Source organism: Rhinopithecus roxellana, chromosome 6, assembly GCF_007565055.1.
Source record: "Rhinopithecus roxellana isolate Shanxi Qingling chromosome 6, ASM756505v1, whole genome shotgun sequence".
Lineage (NCBI taxonomy): Eukaryota > Metazoa > Chordata > Mammalia > Primates > Cercopithecidae > Rhinopithecus > Rhinopithecus roxellana.
Window position 1 is genome coordinate 13,253,218 of NC_044554.1, and position 21,234 is coordinate 13,274,451.

The 21,234-nt window shown below is 46.3% G+C and overlaps 1 protein-coding gene across 8 annotated transcripts in view; it reads left to right on the plus strand.

The window, feature by feature from the left end:
* The window catches only part of ATXN7L1 (ataxin 7 like 1), a 274,724-nt gene that overhangs the window by 73,058 nt on the left and 180,432 nt on the right, over positions 1-21,234 (plus strand). For all 8 annotated transcript variants that reach the window (XM_030933375.1, XM_030933376.1, XM_030933379.1 and 5 more), the window contains one exon: positions 15,161-15,265. In XM_030933375.1, the coding sequence (XP_030789235.1) occupies positions 15,161-15,265 (105 nt within the window). The remainder of the gene's footprint in view (positions 1-15,160; positions 15,266-21,234) is intronic.

Sequence of the window (21,234 nt, forward strand, 5' to 3'; positions counted from 1 at the left end):
GAAAGATTCCAATGCACAGTTAGGTATGGACCCATTGACCTGTCCCATTGCCCATTGCCTTATCTCTTTTTTTTTTTTTTTTTTTTTTTTTTTTTTTTGAGACGGAGTCTCGCTCTGTCTCCCAGTCTGGAATGCAGTGGCGCCATCTCGGCTCATTGCAACCTCCGCCTCCCAGGTTCAAGCAATTCTGCCTCAGCCTCCCATGTAGCTAGGACTACAGATGCCAGCCACCACACGTGGCTAATTTTTGTATTTTTAGTAGGGATGGGGTTTCACCATGTTGGTCAGGCTGGTCTTGAACTCCCGACCTCAGGTGATCTGCCAACCTCAGCCTCCCAAAGTGCTGGGATTACAGGTGTGAGCCACCGCACCTGGCTCCCACTGCCTTATCTCACCAGTAAAGATATAGGGTGTTCTAGGGCCCCAGAGAGGTCTCATGCCTTGAAAAGTTAGTGATAAAAGCCCAGAGCACCGAGGATACTGCTCAAGTCCTGCCACCTTCTCACAACAGCCACTCACAACAGCCAGGGCTGAAGCCGTCCCTCCACTGGATAGGACCCTGGACATCGGGGTGGGGCCAGCAGAGGAGCACTGACTCATGGGGTCCCAGTAGTCCACATTCCCAGGGGAGCTGAGAAAGAGCTAGGGCAGAGAAGAAGGGCCCTTGGCCATTTCTTTCAGAGCCCTGTGGTGTGGATGCATGGATGCCGTCTGCCTTGGCCCACTGCCCTTCCTGGCCTCCCATGGCAATGTAGGGGCCACTCTACAACCCACCACTGCTGGGCAGGTGCAGAGTGAAGCCTGTGTGTTGCATTGAGTCCTGTTAAGAGTCTAAGTTGAAGTTGGCAGGCTGATGGATTTGACACAGGGGTAGAAAGTAGATGTGGGACAAAGTCTGAGTTTACCAATACAGGCAACTCCAAGTCCTGAATAGATTGAAGGGGTTTTGTTTTCTCATGTGGGCATTTGAACCTTCTAGAAAGATGGGACCATCCAGAGATACCCAGCCTTGACCCCAGCAGTTTACACTATGAAGCCACTGGAATCACAGACACAAACCCCATAGAGACAGGTCATGCCTCTGAATCAGAAACTTCATTTAAACCCGGAAAAACAAAACTGTGTGAGCCCTGGGCAGCCCAGGAAGGGGAAAGCCCCACGCTGGAGCCAGGCTGCCGTGCTGGGTGCTGGAGGTAGCCTTCTGGCGCCAGGAATTAAGGGCCTGGAGCTGCAGTTCCTCTGAACTGTGTGGCCGGGCTGGTGGTGTTACAGAAAGGTGGGATCTTTGTTTTTTCTGGTAAGCGAGAGGCAGTTTGATGGCACTATGAAAAAGCTTCCTCAGGCATGCAGACCTTAAGTAAATAAAAGCACAAAAATAGGTTTTTCAAACCGTGTCCTTCCAGAGCATAGTAGGATTTACTGGGAAATTGGATTGAATTTTCCCTGACTCACCTGACTGCTGAGTGGAGGAATTTAAAGGAAAGGTCTTTGTTTCCCCAGTGGTATCTGCTGAAACAGGGCCAACTGCAGGGCTTACGGCTCCTTATGGGTGACCTTTTAAAAGGCAGCTGGGGGTGTCTGAACAGCAGGCTGGGGAGTAGGGGCTGACGCTTACCTAGACCACCTTACCTCAGAACCCAGAGATGAGAGATTGATTGTCAAACCTCTGCCCCATCCACATATTATAGATCGGCTTCCTGAGGTATAGAGGCCACTGGGCAGCCCTCGGGAGAACAGAGTTGCTTTTCTAGCGCTGATGAAGGATTGGCCCTGAAGTGTCCATGCCTTGACTCGTTCCACTTGGGTATCAAGACTGCAGTTTGCTAGATGGTTGGCCCAAAGCTGGGATTTAGGGCATGACCACAGAGCACAAGGGAAGTTTTCTCTTGAGCCAGGCTGTGCGGATTAAAATGCTAGAACATCATTAGCATCTTAGGAAGGTTTTCAGACACCAGGCTTTAAGTGACCCCAAACCTTCCCAGACCTAAATTTAATGCCGTGGGCCACATTCCATAGGGTTTGGGTTCCTGCACAGAACTTTATTATGGATGAGAACCAGTGGTGTGCCAATACAGTGGCTCTCTGAAGAAATGTAAAAGCCTTGATTTGCAGTGTTTGCCAATGTTCAAGGTGTAACTACTCCCACTGTGCCAATTTCAAACTACCAATGTGAAGTCTCTAAATATGAAGCTGGGAAAAGATGTGCACAATTGGCTGTCATGAGCGGTTCCATTCGGCTCCAGCACACTGTTGAGCTCATGGCCCTCCAACACATATATCCAAAGAGCTCACAAGTACAGGTGATTCAGAGGGGCAAACTGAACCATGTGCCAGGTGTACCCTCAGTACCCCTGTATGTACAGAACACTCTTTCCCCTTAGCTAACAGAATCTTTTAACTAGCAAGATGTTCCATATTACCAGATTAATACTGGGATATATCAGTGGGTGTCTCTACTTTAGTAGTGATCACGATAGGACAATGATTGGCTAAGTTTAGGAGCTATCAGATCCCTTGAGGAGCTTGCTTAAAAGGCATCCTGCTCGACTCCACACCCCAGAGAATCTGATTTCCTAGATCTGAGATGGGATCTAGTCATCTGTATTTGGCAAGAAAGTTGCAGGTCGTATTCACACTTTGAGAAGCCCTCATCTACTGTTTGCTCACCCTGTGGCTTAGATGCCTGGAAGTTCAAAGTCTGGTGACTTTTAACAGTGATTTTATTCTTCATACTAACTGTTTTGCTCCAGAGAAACTTCATACTAACTGTTTTGTTCTGTGTTTTTTTAAGTCCTACCATGCAAAATCTGATTCTAAACAATAATACGTATTGACAGCATCCCAAATATCAGACATCAGACATGTGTTATCCCATGTTATTCTGACAACTACCCTATTATTACCACCCCATTTTGCAGATGAGGAAACTGAGGCCTAGAGAAATTTCCCAAGGAGGTGGTGTTAGAATTCAGGTTCAGGCCATCTGACTCCAGAACCTGCATTCTAAGCATAACACTGGGCTGCCTCTATAAAATAGTGTTCCTTTGAGGGTCTTGGGCTTTTTACTGAGCTAATTCAGGCTAAAATTCAGTTAAATTTCTTGAGCATTTAATTGAGTACCTATAAGATGCTATCACTGGCATAAGTTATCTCATTTAATCCTAGCAGCAACCTTACAGGGGAGGTAAGACACTGTTTTCTGGAAGAGGAAAGGGAGATCCAGAGATGTTCTGTGCTTGCCCTGTATTGCACAGCCAGCTGGAGGCAGAGCAGGAATATTGTTGCTCATTCCACTACCCCACAGCTGCCCAGCTAAGTTTCCTGTGTGGTTCTTTAGTCTAAGGCAGCTTTGATTCATTGGTGCTTTTTTAAGCATTTGAGCACGTTTCTGGCAGTCTTCACTTTTGACTGATAAATGTCTGCGTCTGTATATAAAACAGTGTACGAATGGGAAAGACAGCCGTATCCACCACTATCTTTAAACACCAGACAGAGTGGGCTAAGTGCAGCACTAAGATGCAGAGGAGCATGCAAATAGAGAGAAAGTGTTTGTTGTCTCTTCAGGAATTGAAGAAGACTCCCTGAAGGAGGTTACACCAAGCTGGACCTTGAGGGATACATAGGATTTTGGCGAGTATGGAGGGAGGAGTCGGGAATGGGCAGCGGTGAGAGAGGGTTTGGTGGAAACTGAAGCTGGGAACCCAGGGACTGGGACCCAATCACAGGGCTTCATGAATCTTGCCAACAGTGTCCCTTTTTTCTTTGGCCCATAACTAGTTTCATGCTTGACTTGTGATTAAGGACACTGATTTTTCTCCTCTAGCTGATCAATCTTATTTTCCATTACCTTAAAACAACTTTTTGTAGCTCTTCTATGGAGGAGTTTTAATTCCTGGGCCCTTGTGCTTTAAGCCCCAGCACCTTCAAAGTGGTCTTCCAGGCACAGGCTGCTGGCTTGAGGGGCCCGGATGTGCTGAGATGCCCCAGTACTTCTTTCTGTTCCCTTAGAGCAAAGGTGTATTTCTGTCCCTCGGCAGCATTGGTGCAGTCGATAGCCAGTCCAGCTGGAGTGGTTCTGGCTCCCTTTCTAAGCACCCATTCCTGGGAGAATGCCTTGGGATATCTATTAGCGGCTTCGTGTAGTGTGGCTGCCCTGGTGGCTGGAGTGCTTTGAACACCGATTCCCAGGGACATTACACAGTTCCTTTCCACTGTTTTCTGGCTCTCCCAAGTGGACACTGACCTCGATGGAGCCAAATGGCACATTTACCTCTGAGCTCTGGCAGCATTGTTTGGACGATTATTGTAATCTTGAGGGACTTGTGGGGCTCCAATAGCCTTGACTAAAGGCCTTCCATGGGGGGAAAAAAAGTCACAATTGCTTTGCCAGTTAGAGATCAATCACAGCCAGAGCCAACTTCTGCTTTCCTCTTGGAGACACTAACAAGTGCCACAGGATCAGAGGTCTCTCGCCCTAGACCCTCTGAAAAGGAGCCCAGCATGGCCAGTAGGACCCATTAAGACCATCAGCCGTGGGATTGCCTGTCATTACTGGACTCTAGTCTCAGGGATTCCGAGCAGTGTGTCTCTTCTTCATCCCTGAATCTCCAAGCAGAACACTGATATAATCACCCACTACTGAGCAGGGGTTGGTGTGTGCAACATGATGGGGGAATTTTCTGGAGTGGGCATTTTCTTGTGGTCTCCATCACATGTTCTGGATGACATTTGTAGTAATAGCTTGATAGCTGAGGCCTGCTGTGATGCAGTCCCACTGGCAAAGGCCTCTCCTTGTGCCTTTACAAATGTCATGTTCCTGCATGTGCAAGGCACTGCAGGAGGGCTTCTTTATGGACTCTGCTTCCAGTGTAGTCCTGCAACATGTCATCCAGGAAATCTCTCAGAATACTGTGTTGGGACAGGTGGTGCATCTCTGTCTGTGGTAGATGGATGCTGCTGCCTGGTGCCTCCTGAGGCCATTCAGTCCATTTCTAAATTAAAATCTCTAAACAGTAAAAGAAGACCTAGTGAGAACTGCTTTTCTCATCATTGTTCTAGTCTTAGCAGAGCTATGAGAGCCCTCAATACAGGGTTTTGGCTCCCACAGACAACTCATCATCCACCTCATTTCTTTGCCTGGGATTCCTGTCTTTTTTCATCCAAATAAAAGAAAAGCCTCTCATCATGTGAATCTCAAGAAGCAATAGGGCGGACATCAAGTTCTTCAGTATACCTCAGGGTAGCTATTTTTTTATTCCAAAGTCTACTTAAGTGTCAGAGAGAAGGCTGAATTCAGTTGCCTAAAGGAGATCTTCAAGTAAGACTTCTACTTAGCTCCTACTATGAATGGAACTATGATAGGGTGGGGAAGATGAAGATATGCATGAGCCTAAGACAGGCAGAGGCCAAGGTGAGCGCTTTGCACAGTTATTCTCTTGGCTACCAAGGTCATCACTGTCTAGTCAATCAGTGAGATCTCTGCCAGTTTGGGCTCAGATTGCCAACATGTGCCCTCAGTTAGCCCCCTGCATGCTGGCCCAGTGTCAGACAGTACAGAGCTGGGACAGGAAGGGGAGGGAGAAGTCCAAATCTTCCAGGCCCAGGATCACACACAGTCTCGATGTCAATGGCAGCCGGAAGTCAGGAAGTAGAAAATGGGACCAGAGAGAGCATCCAAAAAACACCCAAGCCCATCCCAAACACTGGTTCTGAAGAGGGGCCTTGTTGAGTGCAGAGTAGCTGTGTTTGCCATGGGGTGGGGGGAAGGAGCAGCTTTCATGCACTTGGCATGGTGGGCACAGGAATAGACCACTTTCCACTGACGGCTCACCTGGAGCATGCCTTAGATTCCCTTAGTACTTATCTTCCAAGCAGCTCAAAGAGTGAATAAATAGAGACAATTATTGACCTCGTAATCTTAGATAGCAGCATGGATATTAGGGCAATTTATTATCATTTACTACTTCCTCTTTCGAGAGAAGAGAAAATGAACGAGTGTGGAAAATAAATCAACTTCTTGGGAACCTCAGCCTAGTTAACATATTACCATTGATTAAGCAGCTACCACGTGCCAGACTGTTTGGCTATGGAGATAGGAAGGGCTATAAGTCACAATTCCTGTCTTCCAGAAGATTCCCATCTGGTGAGAATCAGAGACATAAACCAGCCACTCTACGACAGCCTTAGGAAAGCTGCCGGGCTTTGCTGAGTGAGGGCGCACCAGGAGGGGAGAGAGAGGCTTCCCTGAGGAGGGGCCAGGTGAGTGGGAGAGATGCGAAGAAGGCCATGAATAATAACATGTTCTATTTTTTTATATCCCTTCTATGTGCCAGCCCCTTCACAAATAAATCATCTAATTCCAAGTGTGGAAACACAAGCTTTGAGAAGATTATAAGCCAAATGCCAAATTTGAACTTGGGCTTCCAAACTCCAGGGCCCAGCAAGGAGGCACTGCATTTTTAAGGCCCATCTCTCATGGTATTTGTTCTCAACTCTGGGAGAGACCTGAGGCCTAAGGAAGCATCCTGGGGACCCAGTGTAGCCCCTTCACCTCCATACATCTTGAATGCTGGTCTTTAAAGTTTCTTCTCCTGAGGAAGTGGGACTGAGACTGTCTTGTGTGGTCGTGTTTTGTTGGGTGGTTGGGGTTGGGGTCCAGAGGGGACATCCTGTTCATGCAGCCTAATGGGGAGCGTCCACCTGCCCCTTGTGTTTCTCAGCACCAACCTGCTACCAGGCCCAGCCCTGGGCTCCAGCCAGGGAGGGGATGCCTTCCAGCCTAGCCATGGCAAGAAGAGGCCAGGAGCCATTTTAGCCACTGGTTTGCAAGAGAAGAAAAGATTCGCTGCTGCTGCCTGCACACACCCGCCTGCTCACTCCCTTTGATGCTGGAGAGCTCACCGCTGCTGCTTGCTTTTCTAGTTTTCTTCCTTCATTTTCCTTTTGCAGATTTCACTGATTTTGAATCTCTCACAGTTGAGCCCTGGGTTTCCAGAGATCTGAGAAACAAAGTGATCACATTTTCCTAGAGGGGAGCTCAACATTCTGCTGGGGAAGTGGGAGATGTCGAGTCTGAGGTCATTTTTTCAAACCCCAACTTGTTTTCTTCTATGAATTTAAGGAGATTTTTGAGTTGGGGAACAAATAAAATCATTCTGTCAGAGCAAAGGAGAAACATTTTTGTATATTGCCTTAAGCTTTCCATGTACCGTTAAGCGATTAAAATGCAACTGAAACTCTGATAGCAAAAAGAAAAATTAATAAATACAGTATAATAAGTGCATAAAGATTATTAGGGGAAAGGAAGACTCTTGGGACCAGCCATTCTGTGTCCAGATTTGCATCTGCTTGGAGTGAATCACATATCCTTGAACCACAGTTGCTGTTCTTCTCAGTAATTTGGTCTGTCTGAGTTCATGTAAGTGGAAGCCCACAGATCAAAACCACTGTCAGCCACCAGCACAGCTTTTTGATAGTTTTCCAGGGAAGTTCAGTAGCACCTGGTCCTCTGGCCATTGTTACAGGTTTATCACATCCATAGGTCCTACCAAGATCTGTGGGTCCAGTTACCTCCCAGTGAGCAGAGACTTTTTTTTTTTTTTTTTTTTTTTTTTTTTTTTTTTTTTTTGAGATGGAGTCTTGCTCTGTTGCCAGGCTGGAGTGCAGTGGCGTGATCTCTGTTCACTGCAACCTTTGCCTCAAGGTTCAAGCGATTCTCCTGACTCAGCCTCCCAAGTAGCTGGGACTACAGGCACCCACCACCACACCCAGCTAATGTTTGTATTTTTAGTAGAGATGGGGTTTCACCATGTTGGCCAAGATGATCTCGATCTCTTGACCTCGTGATCCGCCCACCTTGGCTTCCCAAAGTGCTGGGATCATAGGCTTGAGCCACCACGCCCAACTGAGACTTACTTTTTAGGCAGAGCTCACATCTACCTTCCTGGAAAGAGCTTGGAATGTTTAAATTAACATAAATACAACCCCAATTTTTTTCATTACAATACCTTTTAGAATAAGTTAAAATGAAAAGCATAATGTTTAAATTATATAAAATTATGTTAACAGCTATAGCATTATAGCGTATGCCATTTTGACATTTTTGTAATTCCTATAGCAACTGAGGTAGTTTCACAACCCTGAAATCTAAGGCCCTTTTCAGGAGCTTTGTTATTTCTTCCAAGAAAGAAGAATTTAAGGTTGTCTGTTTTGCCGTCTTCTTTTTTCCCACCACGAGATTCTCTATGGCGAGCGTAGATATCACTGATTGCCAATAGGCTGTCTGACTGCCTTCAAAGCAGTGTCTGCTTCTTGCAGCTTCTCTGTACATCTGGTGCTTCACCTGAAATTCCTGCTTGCAAAAGGGAGGAATCAAGCCTTATTTAGTCTCTCTTAAGGTTTTCATCATTTGAGCTCTCACCAGTTGTTGCTTCATAATGTCAAAGTCTCGAGCCTTGGAAGGTATCCAGGGGCAAATTCAAAGGCACGCAGCATCTAGCTTGATCCTGAATCCACAAAACCAGCTGTCTTCCCATCTTAGAAACAAGTCCTATATAAATAGAGAATTGGAGATGTCACCCTGCCTTTTCCTTAACTGTAACCATTTTCAAAAGTGAATATTGGATATAAACTAAAGTTTATAAACACATGACTTTGCTTGTCAAAAGTGTTCTCTCTAGAAGGCTGTTTATCTGGAATAAAACGCTGCTCCCATGCTGCCAGTTTCTTTTTCAGTGTTGACTTCAGAAGCACTTTACCAACTACACTGGGAAGTCAGTTAGTACTTTACTTTTGTAGGAACCATTCTATTGTCCCAAACTTTGTGTCTTCTTACGTCACAACTGAGTTTTGTTCCATCCCTCCCTCCTCTGCCACCTGGGGGTATGGGAGGCAGATTTCAGGGGGAGGAAGGCTGTGAGAGTGGACAGAGGCCTGGGAGAACCTCACTGCTATTGGGAAGCAGGCAGAGTGCCAGACCAAGCTGATAACGTGAATGTGATGGACTCTGCCGTGAATGGGAATTGTACCAGAAGTTCAGGAAGGGAAGTGGAGGGCTGCTTGCTCAAAACCGAGGCACTTAGAAAAGTGTGATAAATTTATAAGCAGCACTGGTTTAATGCTACAAGCCTGATCTGTGAGTAATCTCCTGAATAACCTTTAATGAGTAAGCATTAAGTCGATAGACATTGGAAAGAACTCCAGTAATCTAATTCCCCATCCCCCACCCTGCCCATGACAATTTATAGCCTCTGTGTGCTCATTTGACACAGGAAGTGATCAACTTGTTTACCTGGCTCTGTTGGGCATAAGTTCTTAGGTCAATAATTGATGCTATAACCATAATTTTAAATTAATATAATGATTTCCATTTCAGTTCATAAAACTTGTCTGCATCCCAGTATGGTAGATGATGAATATAATTTTCTCCATTTTATAGCTGGAGAAATCGAGCCAGGAAACAGTGATGCTAGAAGGGGACACTAGTCAGTGCTGGTAAACGTTTTAACAACCAGCTCTCTGAGGGAAGAAGTCCTGGTTTGTAGTGGATGCCGATTTCCATCATGTAAATACTCCCACCTTGGCTGCTTCAAGCTGTCAACATGGCATCACTGAATGCAGAGTGGGGAAGAATTGCACATAGTCAGCTCTTGTGAGCTGGTACTAGCTGGCTGCAGCATAATGGCACCAATGATTCAGTTTCTGGCTTCAGGCTCTTGGATGACCACTGAGGACCAGCTCAGACCACTTTAAATCCCAACTTAACTCTCAGACTCTGCTCAGCCTCGAACTACATTGCCCTGAAGATTATTTTTCAAACTTTGAGTTGTAACCCATTAAACAGTCGTGAAATTAATTTAGGGAGCTGAATGAGCATTTTTTAAATGAAATAGAATAGAGTAAAACAAAAAGAAATGAATAGAACAGAACAGAAAATATCAGCGTGTACACCACATGTTTCAATGATAGATGATGGATGGATGGGTGGATGGATAGGTGGATGGATGGGTGGGGTGGGTGGGTGGATGGATGGGTAGATGGGTGGATGAGTGGGGTGGGTGGGTGGATGGAAAGATGAATAGACGGATGGATGAATACATGTCTATAGTGGGTTGGGGTCAAAAACTAAAAATATTGACCCAGAAGCTAATGTACCTCTGTTTTCTCATCCGAAAAATGGAGTTAGTGGAGTTGCCTCCTCCCTGCCTGTGATCCCGCCAGGGGGTGACCAGATCACTCTGTGATAATGCTGTCATGGTGCTAGCACTCTAATCGACAGCTGATCCATTTGTGGTGACAAAACAGGGCAAAGCAGACAGGTCTGGCTTTGTCTCTTTGGGAGATGGTTGTACGTTGTGTTTGGACAAAGTTCCATCTTCACGGGGCACATGTTTTCTTGGCATTTGGCCACAGCCTAGAGAAGCCTCCCAGTGGCTCTCAGCCTTCCTCTGTCCACATGTGTACACATGTACACATACACACACATGAAGTTCTGCAGTCAGAGGGATCAGCCTTCTTAGGTCTACTGTGAAATGTCATGGGGGAGAGTCCTTTGGAGCAAGGACTCTCCGTTGGAGGGAACTAGTAAATTTTTGAAAATAAGAGAGGTAATGATGAAAGCTTTCTCCACACTCTCTCCTGAGTCCCTCCTGGAAAAAGGTACAAGGCCAAGCAGTGTTTAGGAGCCATCACAGCAACCCCATGAAACAGAGACTGTTAGCCATTTTCAGAGATGAGGACACTCACCCTAGGAAAGGTTCAGCAATGAGCCCTGTGCTCCCAACCTCACCTCTGACCCCAGGCCAGTGCCCAGGCCAACAGCCCCTTCAGAGGACAGCCTGTTAGTCATCCAGGAAATCCTTCCAAACTGGTTTTCTCATCTGTGAAATGGGATATTGTTCTACGTAAGCAGCATGTTCCTGAGAAAAGAGAAATGGCTTTAGAGTCAGAATATCCGGGAATCTCATGCTACTTTTTACAAATCACTGCCGTGAGATTGCAAGCAAATACTTTACTATAGTTGCCTTGCCTGGAAAGTGGAGATGTTGACAGTTTCGCAGGTTCATTATGAAGATTAACTAAAATAACATTATCACATCACAAATCTGGAGAGGTATGTATATTAACATGTCAACAGTGGTTATCACTAGGTGGTGGCATTACAGGTGGTTTCACTCTTCACTTTTTTACCTGTTTTTAATTCAGTGGTGCACTAGTAAATATTTAACAAAAGAAAAACAAAAACCTGATGTGTAGTGTTTGCCCATATCCTTGGCGTAAATACTTCCACCATGGCTGATTTCAAGCTACCGCCATGACGACACTAAACGTGAAATTGGGAAGTGACACGTGTGATTGGCTGGCACCAGTCCACTTCAGCTCACCACTGTTTTTAACTGTGCACTGCATGTTTTGCTTGGGGGTAAATTAGAGAGAGAGAGAGAGAAGGAAAGATAATTAATTAGTAGAGTACCTAGCATTATGCCTGGCATTAGTTCTCCTCTCTCCCTGCCCTCCCTCCCTGCTTTGTCCCCCAGCCCACATTGCTCTAATGGAACAGCACACTGCCTGTGAACACCTAGCCATGTGAAGTGGTGGTCTTCCTGGGAGCCAGCTGCCTGTCTTTGCTTCCCATCAGCAGGGCCCTCAGGACCTGGGCAGCCTGTAGAGGATATCCTAAGGTTGACTCACTGAGGAATAATCAAGCAGACTCCCAGGTCCTCTCACTTTCCGCAGGAGACATGCTCAGAGCAGACACTACAAGGTTGACGCTGCCCTCGAGGGAAACTAGGAAAAGTCTCAATGAGTGAAAGGCCTGGAGGGGAACACACCCCCAGGTGGCCACAGTCTCTAAGGAGCCGAACCTTTACCTTCCACTCACTGACATAACAGATGTGTGTGAGTGTGGGGGTGGGGGAGATGGGATGGGCTCAGCAGGTCTCTGGAGGAATACAGAAGAATGAGGCATCAGTGGCAGCCTGACAGGCCCTGACAGGTCACCCAGCATGTGGCCTGTCATTCTGGCACAAGAGTAGATGTTCAAGAAATTTTTGTTAATGCTTGGTTTGGTTTGTTGTTGTTGTTGTTTTAATTTTTAATGATCACCTTATATTCCTTCATAACCTGACCTGCTGCAGAAAGGATGTCAGGCAGCCAAATAAACGCTTATTGAATAAGCCCTCACCAGCTCCTGGTTTTGCCTGTTCCTGGATATAAACTGTGACTTTAAGTCAAAATGAGATGCAGAGTATTAATAAAGTTTTCTGGTAATGGTATTTTTCTTTAATGTCTTCTGGCTTTTCTGTTTTTTTTTCAAATGTATCTTCGGAGAACTTGGATCCCTTTTGTTTTATTTAAAAAAAAAAAAAGAATATATGTTACAAAAATAACCTGTAAATTAAAAGCAAAACAGGAGTTGTGTCAACAGTTAAGGCCCAAGAAGGGTCATCTCCACGGCTCTAAGGCTCTGCACTGAGGGGCCCGCCTGCCCACAGGGTGTTGGCTGGGCCCAGCATCGGGCTCTTGTCTCAGCCTCTCTTCCCACAGGCCTCCTGCCTACGAGGCCCTGATTAATAACACTCCCCTCCAGGAACTCCCAGAAGACACTGCATGCCAGTCTTAGAAGTGTCAGTGGCGAGAGATGAAGGGGATGACAGGCCACGCCCTTTAAAATACAGTTAGGCCTGTGTCCTGGCCACCCTCCATGAGGCAAGCAGCCACCTCGGGCACCTGAAACCTGGGGAGGCCACTACGGTGTGAGTCACCTGCCTCCAGACAGGCCAGTCTACTCTTTCAGTCACAGGCTTCCTTCAGGGCAAGTGGGGGCCTCACCGCTTGCCTATGATAAACCTGCCAGTTCCATTTCCCTTGAAGCAGCAGGGCTGCTCTGGGAAGGGAGCATAGAGCCTGGGGGCCTCCCTTAGGTATTTGTTGGGTTTGAACCTTCCCCTCCTCTGGCCTAGGATGGCAGTTGAGGGAACCATCCTGTTTGAGGGGTTTTGTTAAAGACACAAGCTGAATCTAGCAGATGAGGGCTTGTGGGGATTCTCAACCTGAGGAGGTTTAATTCCTCCATCACCCCTGCCACTGTTCATGGCTGCCCTCTCAAAGCCAGTCAGCTAAGAGGAGGCAGGGCGGAGGTGCCCGCCAGAGCCCTGTCTCCACCCGGTGGTGCACAAGATATAACCACGGGTTTCCTATAACTGGACTGTTTGTTCTTTTTTGCTGGTTTTTTTTTTTTTTTTTTTTTTTGTCAGATAGATAGATAGATAGATAATTTTTTTCTTTTTCTTTTTGAGACAGAGTCTCACTCTGTTGCCCAGGCTGGAGTGCAGTGGTGTGATCATGGCTCACTGCAGCTTTGATCTCTTGGACTCAAGCAACTCTCCTACCTTAGCCCCCTAAGTAGCTGGAACTACAGGCACAAGCCACCTCACCCGGCTGATTTTTGTACATTTTTTGTAGAGATGGGGTCTCACTTTGTTTCCCAGACTGGTCTTGATCGTCCTGCCTCCCAAAGTGCTGGGATTACAGGTGTAAGCCACCACACCCAGCTGAGATACAATTCACATACCCTACAGTTCACCATTTAAAGTGTACAGTTCAGTTGGTTTTAGTCTGTTCTCAGAGTTGTGTGACCGTCATCACTATCGATCTTAGAACATTTTCATTGACCCAAAAAGAAACTCTATACCTGTTAGCAGTCACCCTCGAATTCCTCCAGGCCCCCCAACCCAACCAAGCACTTACCTCCTTTTTGTCTCTATAGATTCGCCTATTCTGGACATTTCATGTAAATGGGGTCATTCAATATGTGACCTTTTGTGTCTGCCTCTTTTCATTTAGCCTTATATTTTCTAGGTTTATCCACATTGTAGCCCGGATCAGTACTTATTGCTTTCACTGGATGGATAATGTTCTGTGGTATTTTGTTTATCCACTTGTCAAGTGGTGGGTGTTTGGGTTGTATCCACTTTTTGGCTATTCTGAGTAATGCTGCTGTGAACATCCATGTACATATGTGTTCATTGTCTCGGAGGTATTTTCACGTAACTGATCTTTTGACAGTATGCACCTGATCGCGTCACTTCTTTGCTTAAAAAGCCCCAGTACTTCCCATTGGTCTTAAAGTCAGAGTCAAAATCCTCACCTGGGCATGGAAGGTTCATGGCTTCTGGGCCTGGCCAGCCTCACCCTGCTGTTTCCCCTGTTCTGTTCCAGCCAAGAGGCTCCAAGGCTCCCTCCATGCACAGAACCTCCTTCCTTGGCTTCATCTTCAAACTTTCCGCCTTCCCCCTGCCTGGCCCTTTGCTTCCCTAACCTCTACTCATCCTGGAGTCTCAGATGACCTGCCCCCTCCTCAGGGAAGCATTCTCCACTGCCTCACACTAGGTTAGGGCCACCTGCCGCACACTCCCAGGAGACCCCGTGCATCGCCTCTGTAGCCTGTAACACAGCTGCAGGCAATGATGACTCGTGTAGTGGTCTGCCTGATGCTTCTCTCTTCTGCTACCTTAAGCTCCAGGAGAGCAGAGAACTCATTCTTGTTCCCCAGTTTTCCCGAGCACCTAGCACATTGCCTGGCACATTCAGGTGCTCAGTAAATATTTATTGAATGAATAATGGGTAATGATGGCAACAAATGAGCCACTTGTTCAGAGGACTCCTTCAGCCTTAGCATGTCCCTCAGGTGATGGAGAAACCCAGGCACTGCCGAGGCCAAATGACTTCTCCTTCTGTCCCCAGCCAGACACCCTCTCACATCCCTGAAGGACCGCTGCTTACACAGGAATGGGTTTGGAGGAGTTCCTCCCAGCCTGAGATATATAGAGCCTCAGTGAATCCCAGCTAACATGTGGGTTCTCTCAGGACAGGGTGATTCCCATAGCATGTGACTCAGAGCAGCCCCTCAGCACCACAGACTGAATCAGGAGCAGCCGCAGTCCATGTCCAGGGGAGAAATGAGGAGGGATTCTCTGACGCAATTGCTTCTCTGAGAGGCGGGGAGCTGCCTTATGACAAACCGAGTTCCCTTAGTAAAGACTATTGCCTTTCTGCGTGTTGTGTTTGAAAAACTGTCCTTGAAGAAATTCCAAGAGGCAACTGTACACCTTCTGAGACTTAATTGCTTTTTCAAAAAACACTGTTTTCATTTCCCCCACAGATATGCACTTATTTGGCCATTACCCAGCACATGACGACTTCTATCTCGTAGTGTGCAGTGCCTGTAACCAGGTCGTCAAGCCACAGGTTTTCCAGTCGCACTGCGGTAAGTGGACACCTGCACTGTCACATCTGCAGCTGCTGCCCTGGGGACAGTCGCCTTCCCCTGGGCTCCCCGACAGGGTCTGGCCGTGTCTTGTCTTAGCCTGAGGCTGTGGCTAAAGTCTTCCTGGGCTGCTGCCTCTGTTCGCAGGCTGTTTTAGGAGCTGTAGTCCTTCTGCTGAAATGCTCAGTCCTGTCAGAACAAATGAGAGAAAACCTGCAACTTGTCTTGGTCGATGGGGCTAGACTGAAGCCATCTGCCCAGCCTGGCAGTGGCCTCTGTAGGTGACCAGGGGTAGGGGAGAGCTGCTTAAGGAGTTGCTCCTGCAGCCAGACATTTTCTCCCCCTGAAAGAGGGCCAGGAGAGAGTCTCCCCAGACTTAACACAAAGGAGGGCTGGGGCCAAGTGCAGCCCAGTGTGTGGACCATTGGGGTGCTGCCCCAAGGAAATGGTGCATCAGTAAAACCTTACATTCCAATTCACCTTTCCCAAGAATCCCCCTTGTTAAAAAAAAAAAAAAAAAAAAAAAAAATCCCAGGTGAGGTTGGGAACTGCTCTCTGTCTCTATCTTGACATCCTTGATGTAATAAATTCCTTCAGTTGGTCATCAGCAAACCATGTAGCTGCCATGGACAGATAAAGTCCACGTGGCTGCTCCCCTCGGGGATGAATAAACAGCCATTTGGCCTTAGACTACAAGTCACTTAACCTCTCTGGGTGGAAGTTTCCTTATCTGTAGCAGGGAATTGGGTCTGACAATCTCCAAAGCTATAACATGCTGTGAGTCCAGCACAGCATCTCCCAATCTTTTTATTTAAGCTGTATTCCCTGTTGATGAGCATAAAATCTGAATGCGCTCCTTACCATTAAGGTTTCAAAGTACATTCTATTGTGCCTAAAAAAAGTCAAAGCACATATAATATTGAGTATGCTTTTGCAGATTACACACATTTCCCCTTTCTCGCACCATGAATTTCTGACTTTTCCCCACCTCTTCAGTTATCATTATTCTATAATAAAATAAAAGGAAGTTGAGCTTATCCAGGCTCTTTAACATTCTCTCTAGATACTAATTATCAACTGCAAACATGTGTATATGTAGGTATATGATATATACATATCTACATATATATAATCTGTATCTGTGTATATATTGTAGGCATATTTTGTGTTTATAATCTGTAGAATTCAGGCTTAAGGAGCACCTCTGGGAGTGAGTCCAGGACTTTCAAACCAGCACAAGGCAAAGAAAGGGCCCTAGAAAGTGCTATATGAGGAGCTTAGGTCAGAGGCCAAGTCTTCTGCCCCTCCCTGCAGCCAGCACTGTGTCCTCGGGCTACTTGCTTGATGTCTCAGGGCTTTGGTTTCCTTGTGCCTACCATGGGAAGATGACTTCTGTGGGTGCATCCAGCTCTGACATGTTCATTCTGGCAGACTGAGCAGGAAAGGAGCAAGTTGTATGCCTGGCACAAGTCGACCTTCTTGCTCAGTGCTCTGTACCAAATGACCCTCTCCACTGCCTGGAAGAGAGAAAGGGTTAAACCTCTCCAAAGAGAAACTGTCAGAGCCTGGTGGCGGTGCCACCAGCTGAGATGACAGGTGGAGAATCCAAAGAAGATCCATGGCAAGAAGGTCTCACCCAGCCAGTGGTTCAGTGACCAGGCCTAGAACCTCCGTGACCAGTGCTTCTGTGTGTCTTGTGAGAATGCAGAGGCTACATCATCCTGAATATGATTTTCATTCACTCAATTCACAAGGATGTGCAGTTGTTATAGGCATGGAACAGGAGCTTACATTCTATTGTAAGCCTTCAAAACCTTCACCGGGGCTGGGTGCAGTGGCTTATGCTTATAATCCCAGCACTTTGGGAGGCCAAGGCAGGAGGATCACTTGAGGCCAAGAGTTTGAGACCAGCCTGGGAAGCATAGTGAGACCCCATCTCTTAAAAAAAAAAAAAAAAAGTTAGCCAGGTTTGGTGGCATACCTATAAGTCTCAGCTACTGGAGAGGCAGAGGGGTAGAACTGCTTGAGCCCAGCAGTTCGAGGTTGCTATGAGCTATGATCGTGCCACTGTACTCCATCCTGGGCAACAGAGCAAGACCCTTTCTCAAGACAAACAAACAAAAAAGCAAACAAACAAAAACCTTCACTAAGAACTTAATTCACTGGAGTCTTTGATGGAAGGATCCTGAAAGGGACCCAAAACATGGGACCCCACTGTCCCCTGCAGAATTCTGCCCAGGGGTAAGGTCCCAGATTGCCAAGGGAGGAGGTTCTGAGGCTTGGTAGAGCTGATACACCTGCCTCCCGCCACCCTGGGGCTCTTGGCATAAGAGCCAAGTGTCAGCTTAGGGGACAGCCTGTGGCTTTGGGAGCTCTAAGCAATGCAGTAAATTAGTTTGGGGGGTTGGGGTTACTGATCTCATCCCTCAAAGCCTAGTCTCCATTAAGCTTCTTGCTGAACCAGCTGACAAGCAACAATGGAGACATGACCCCAGCTCAGCAAATTCAGGCACCGAGGCCTCCCTCAGCTCTAGGTGTGTGTCCTAGTACAAAGACAAACTTACGTTTATCAAGACCAGGAGAGAGTGCAAAGCAGAGGTTAGAATCATTGCAACTCTTTGTGGGGAGTACTTTTTAGTGTCCCTAAAAATTCCTGCAATAGCTGCATGATTGTCTAAGTCAGTTCAGGCTGCTATACCAGTATCATAGACTGGGTGGCTTATAAACAGCAGATATGTATTTTTCACAGTTCTGGAGGGTAGAAGTCTGAGGTCAGGATGCCAACAAGGTCAGATTCTGGTGAGGACTGTCTTCCAGGTTGCAGATGCCCAACTTCTCGCTGTGTCCTCACATGGTGGAAAGAGAACAAGAGTTCTCTGAGGTCTCTTTTATATGAGTACTAATCCAATTAATGAGGGCTCCATCCTTATGACCTAATTATCTCCAAAGGCCCCACCTCCTCATACCATCACATTGTGGGTAGGATTTCAACATAGGAATTTGTGGGGGACACAAACATTCAGTCCATAGCAACATTCAGTCCAGTCTTTTCTTTTCTTTTTTCTTTTTTTCTTTTTCTTTTTTCTTTCTTGTTTTCTTTTTCTCTTTCCTCGCAGGACTGGCCTTGCTATTTTCCACAAGTTAATAAGAATGCCATTGTACTGAGTGCCAGACACTGTGCCACGTGCTTTCCTTATCTGTTTTTTGTTTTCTTTTGTTTTGTTTTTTGGGTTTTTTTTTTTTTTTTTTTTTTTTTTTTTTTTTTTGAGTCAGACTGTCATCCAGACCAGAGTGCAGTGGTATAATCTCAGCTCACTACAACCTCCACCTCCCCAGTTCAAGCAGTTCTCCTGCCTCAGCCTCCTGAGTAGCTTGGACCGCAGGTGCCTGCCACCCCTCTTGGCTAATCTTTGTATTTTTAGTAAAGACGGGGTTTCACCATGTTGACCAGGCTGGTCTTGAACTCCTGACCTCAGGTGATCCATCTACCTTGGCCTCCGAAAGTGCTGGGATTATAGGCATGAGCCATCGTGCCCAGCCTCCATCTCTTTGAGCATGTAATCCTTTCAACAGCCCTGTGATGTGGGTTATTATACCTATTTTGTAATTGAGGAAGCTAAGGCTTAGGAGGTCAGTGCTTTGCCCGAGGTCTGGAAGCTAGGTGGGTGTTGGCCTGATTTGGGGCACAGGTCAACACCCTGTGGTTTAACTGCAGAACTTTCTTTCAAATGGAATCTTACATAGAACCCCAATCTATAAATATATATGGAAGCAGAACTGTTGAGGTTGAAATTAGGACAGGGTCCAAGCCCCATGGACGCAGCCTTCTCCTGACTTTTTTCACCCCCCACCTGCCAGGGCTCCACAGAACATTATTTGAACTTTGTTGATGTAGAGGAGAGAACATGGGCTTTGGAATGAGACAAAGCAATTCAAGACTCCCCCACTAACTGTGTGACTTTGGGCAGGTTACCTCATCCCTCTTCACCTCCATTTCTTCATCTGTAGAATGGGTACCCTGCCTGCCTCAGGGAGTTGTTGGGATGATGTGACTGATGTGAGGCTTAAGGTTCATTTTCTCCTCCCTTCTCTGCATGATGTCTTTCCCCATCGCCCCCAGCTGGATGCAACTCTTCCTGCTGAACATCCACAAAACTCTGTTCTTCTGTGCCACTTCCCCTCCTGCCAAGCTGTCATCTGTGCCACCTCCTGCTTCTCCCATGTCGTCATCTGTGGCCTGATTCAGATTCTAGGATTCTTTCCCAAGCAAGGATATACCTTTTCAGTTCTGTGCTCTCAGTGTTCAGAAAGTGGACTCATCATGGGTGCATGGCAGTGCTCAAGATCTTGGTATACTAGTCATTTAACTTAAATTGAAAAAAGTGTGTGTGTTGTGTGTTTAACCAGTAAGTTATGGAGACTTCAGAAATTTGTGGTTAAAGGAAAACTGTTTCTTACTCAACACTTCTGATACCAAATTGTGAGTTTTCCATACCAAGGGGATTCTCTGCAGATACCAATTCAGTGTCCTACGATTTAATTCAGTTCCAACAATAACTACCTGTAGCTGGGGCTGGGCGCAGTGGCTTATGCCTGTAATCCCAACATTTTGGGAGGCCAACTGGGGAGGGTTGCTTGAGCCCAAGAGTTCAAGACCATTCTGGGGAACATGGTGAAACCCCATCTCTGCAAAAAATTTTAAAAATTAGCCGGGCATGTTGGCATGTGCCTGCTGTCCCAGCTACTCAGGATGCCAAGGTAGGACAATCACTTGAACCCAGGAGGTTGAGGTTGCAGTGAGCTATGATGGTGCTACTGCACTCTACCCTGGGTAACAGAGTGAGAACCTGTCTCAAAAAAATGCGAACCAATAAAACACTACCCAGAGTTAGCACAGACCCCACAGATTAAAGGCTCAGTCCCACAAAACTGTACCCCCACTTCAGATGCCAATCACAAGTAATAGGTCCCCAGGTTACCCACATTTCTGTCTGACTTGGCTATAAATTAGGCGTCTCCACACCCCTCCTCAGGTTCAATAATTGGCTATAACGACTCACAGAACTCAAGGAAACACTTTACTAATGTTTACTGGTTTATTTCTATTACAAAGGATATAAATGAACAGTCAGAGATAATAGGGTGAGGTCTGATAGAGTGCTAAGTGCAGGAGTGTCTGTCCCTGTGTGGAGCTGGGGTTCACCACCCTCCCAGCATGTGGATGTGTGTAGTAATCTGGAATCTCTTTAAACCCCATCCTTTAGGGTTTTTGGAGGTTCCATGCATGGTTGATTAAATCATTGGCCATTGATGATTGACTCAATCTCCAATTGGTCTTTCTGGTGACCAGCCCCCAGCCTGAAACTGCCTTATGTACCCCAGCCACCAGTCATCTCATTAGCATAAAAAGACACTCCAGAGATCCCAAGGGTCTGAGAAGCTCTTGTGTCAGGAAACTGAGGACTAAGACCAAATATAATGAAAGATATTCCTATCACCCCTGTCACTCAGGAAATTACAAGGGTTTTAGGAGCTCTGTGCCGGGAACTGGGGATAAAGACCAAATACATATTTCTTATTATATCACAATATCACAGTACCAGTGTGAAAAATAGAATGTCATAGTGGAAAAGTCATGAATTCTGGAGTCAAACAGAGGCAGGTTAGAATCCTAACATTTACGAGCTATTTGACCTTGAGCTAATTATGACTTTCTGAGCCTTCTTTTCCTCTATAAAATAAGGATGGCAATTCCTGCTTGCAGAGTTCCTGTGAAGAACACAGAAAAAGGTTGTATCGTTTTCTGGCACATGGTAAGGGAATAAAGAAAGGATTGTCAATAAATTGTGGCTATTTTTTATTAAGTTGAATGTTTCTTATGAAAAATGGGAAAACCAATTCAGTCAAGTGCTTCCTGCCTTCGTTTCTTGCCCTGTCTCAGAGGACGTGCACGCTGAGGTCAGCACACA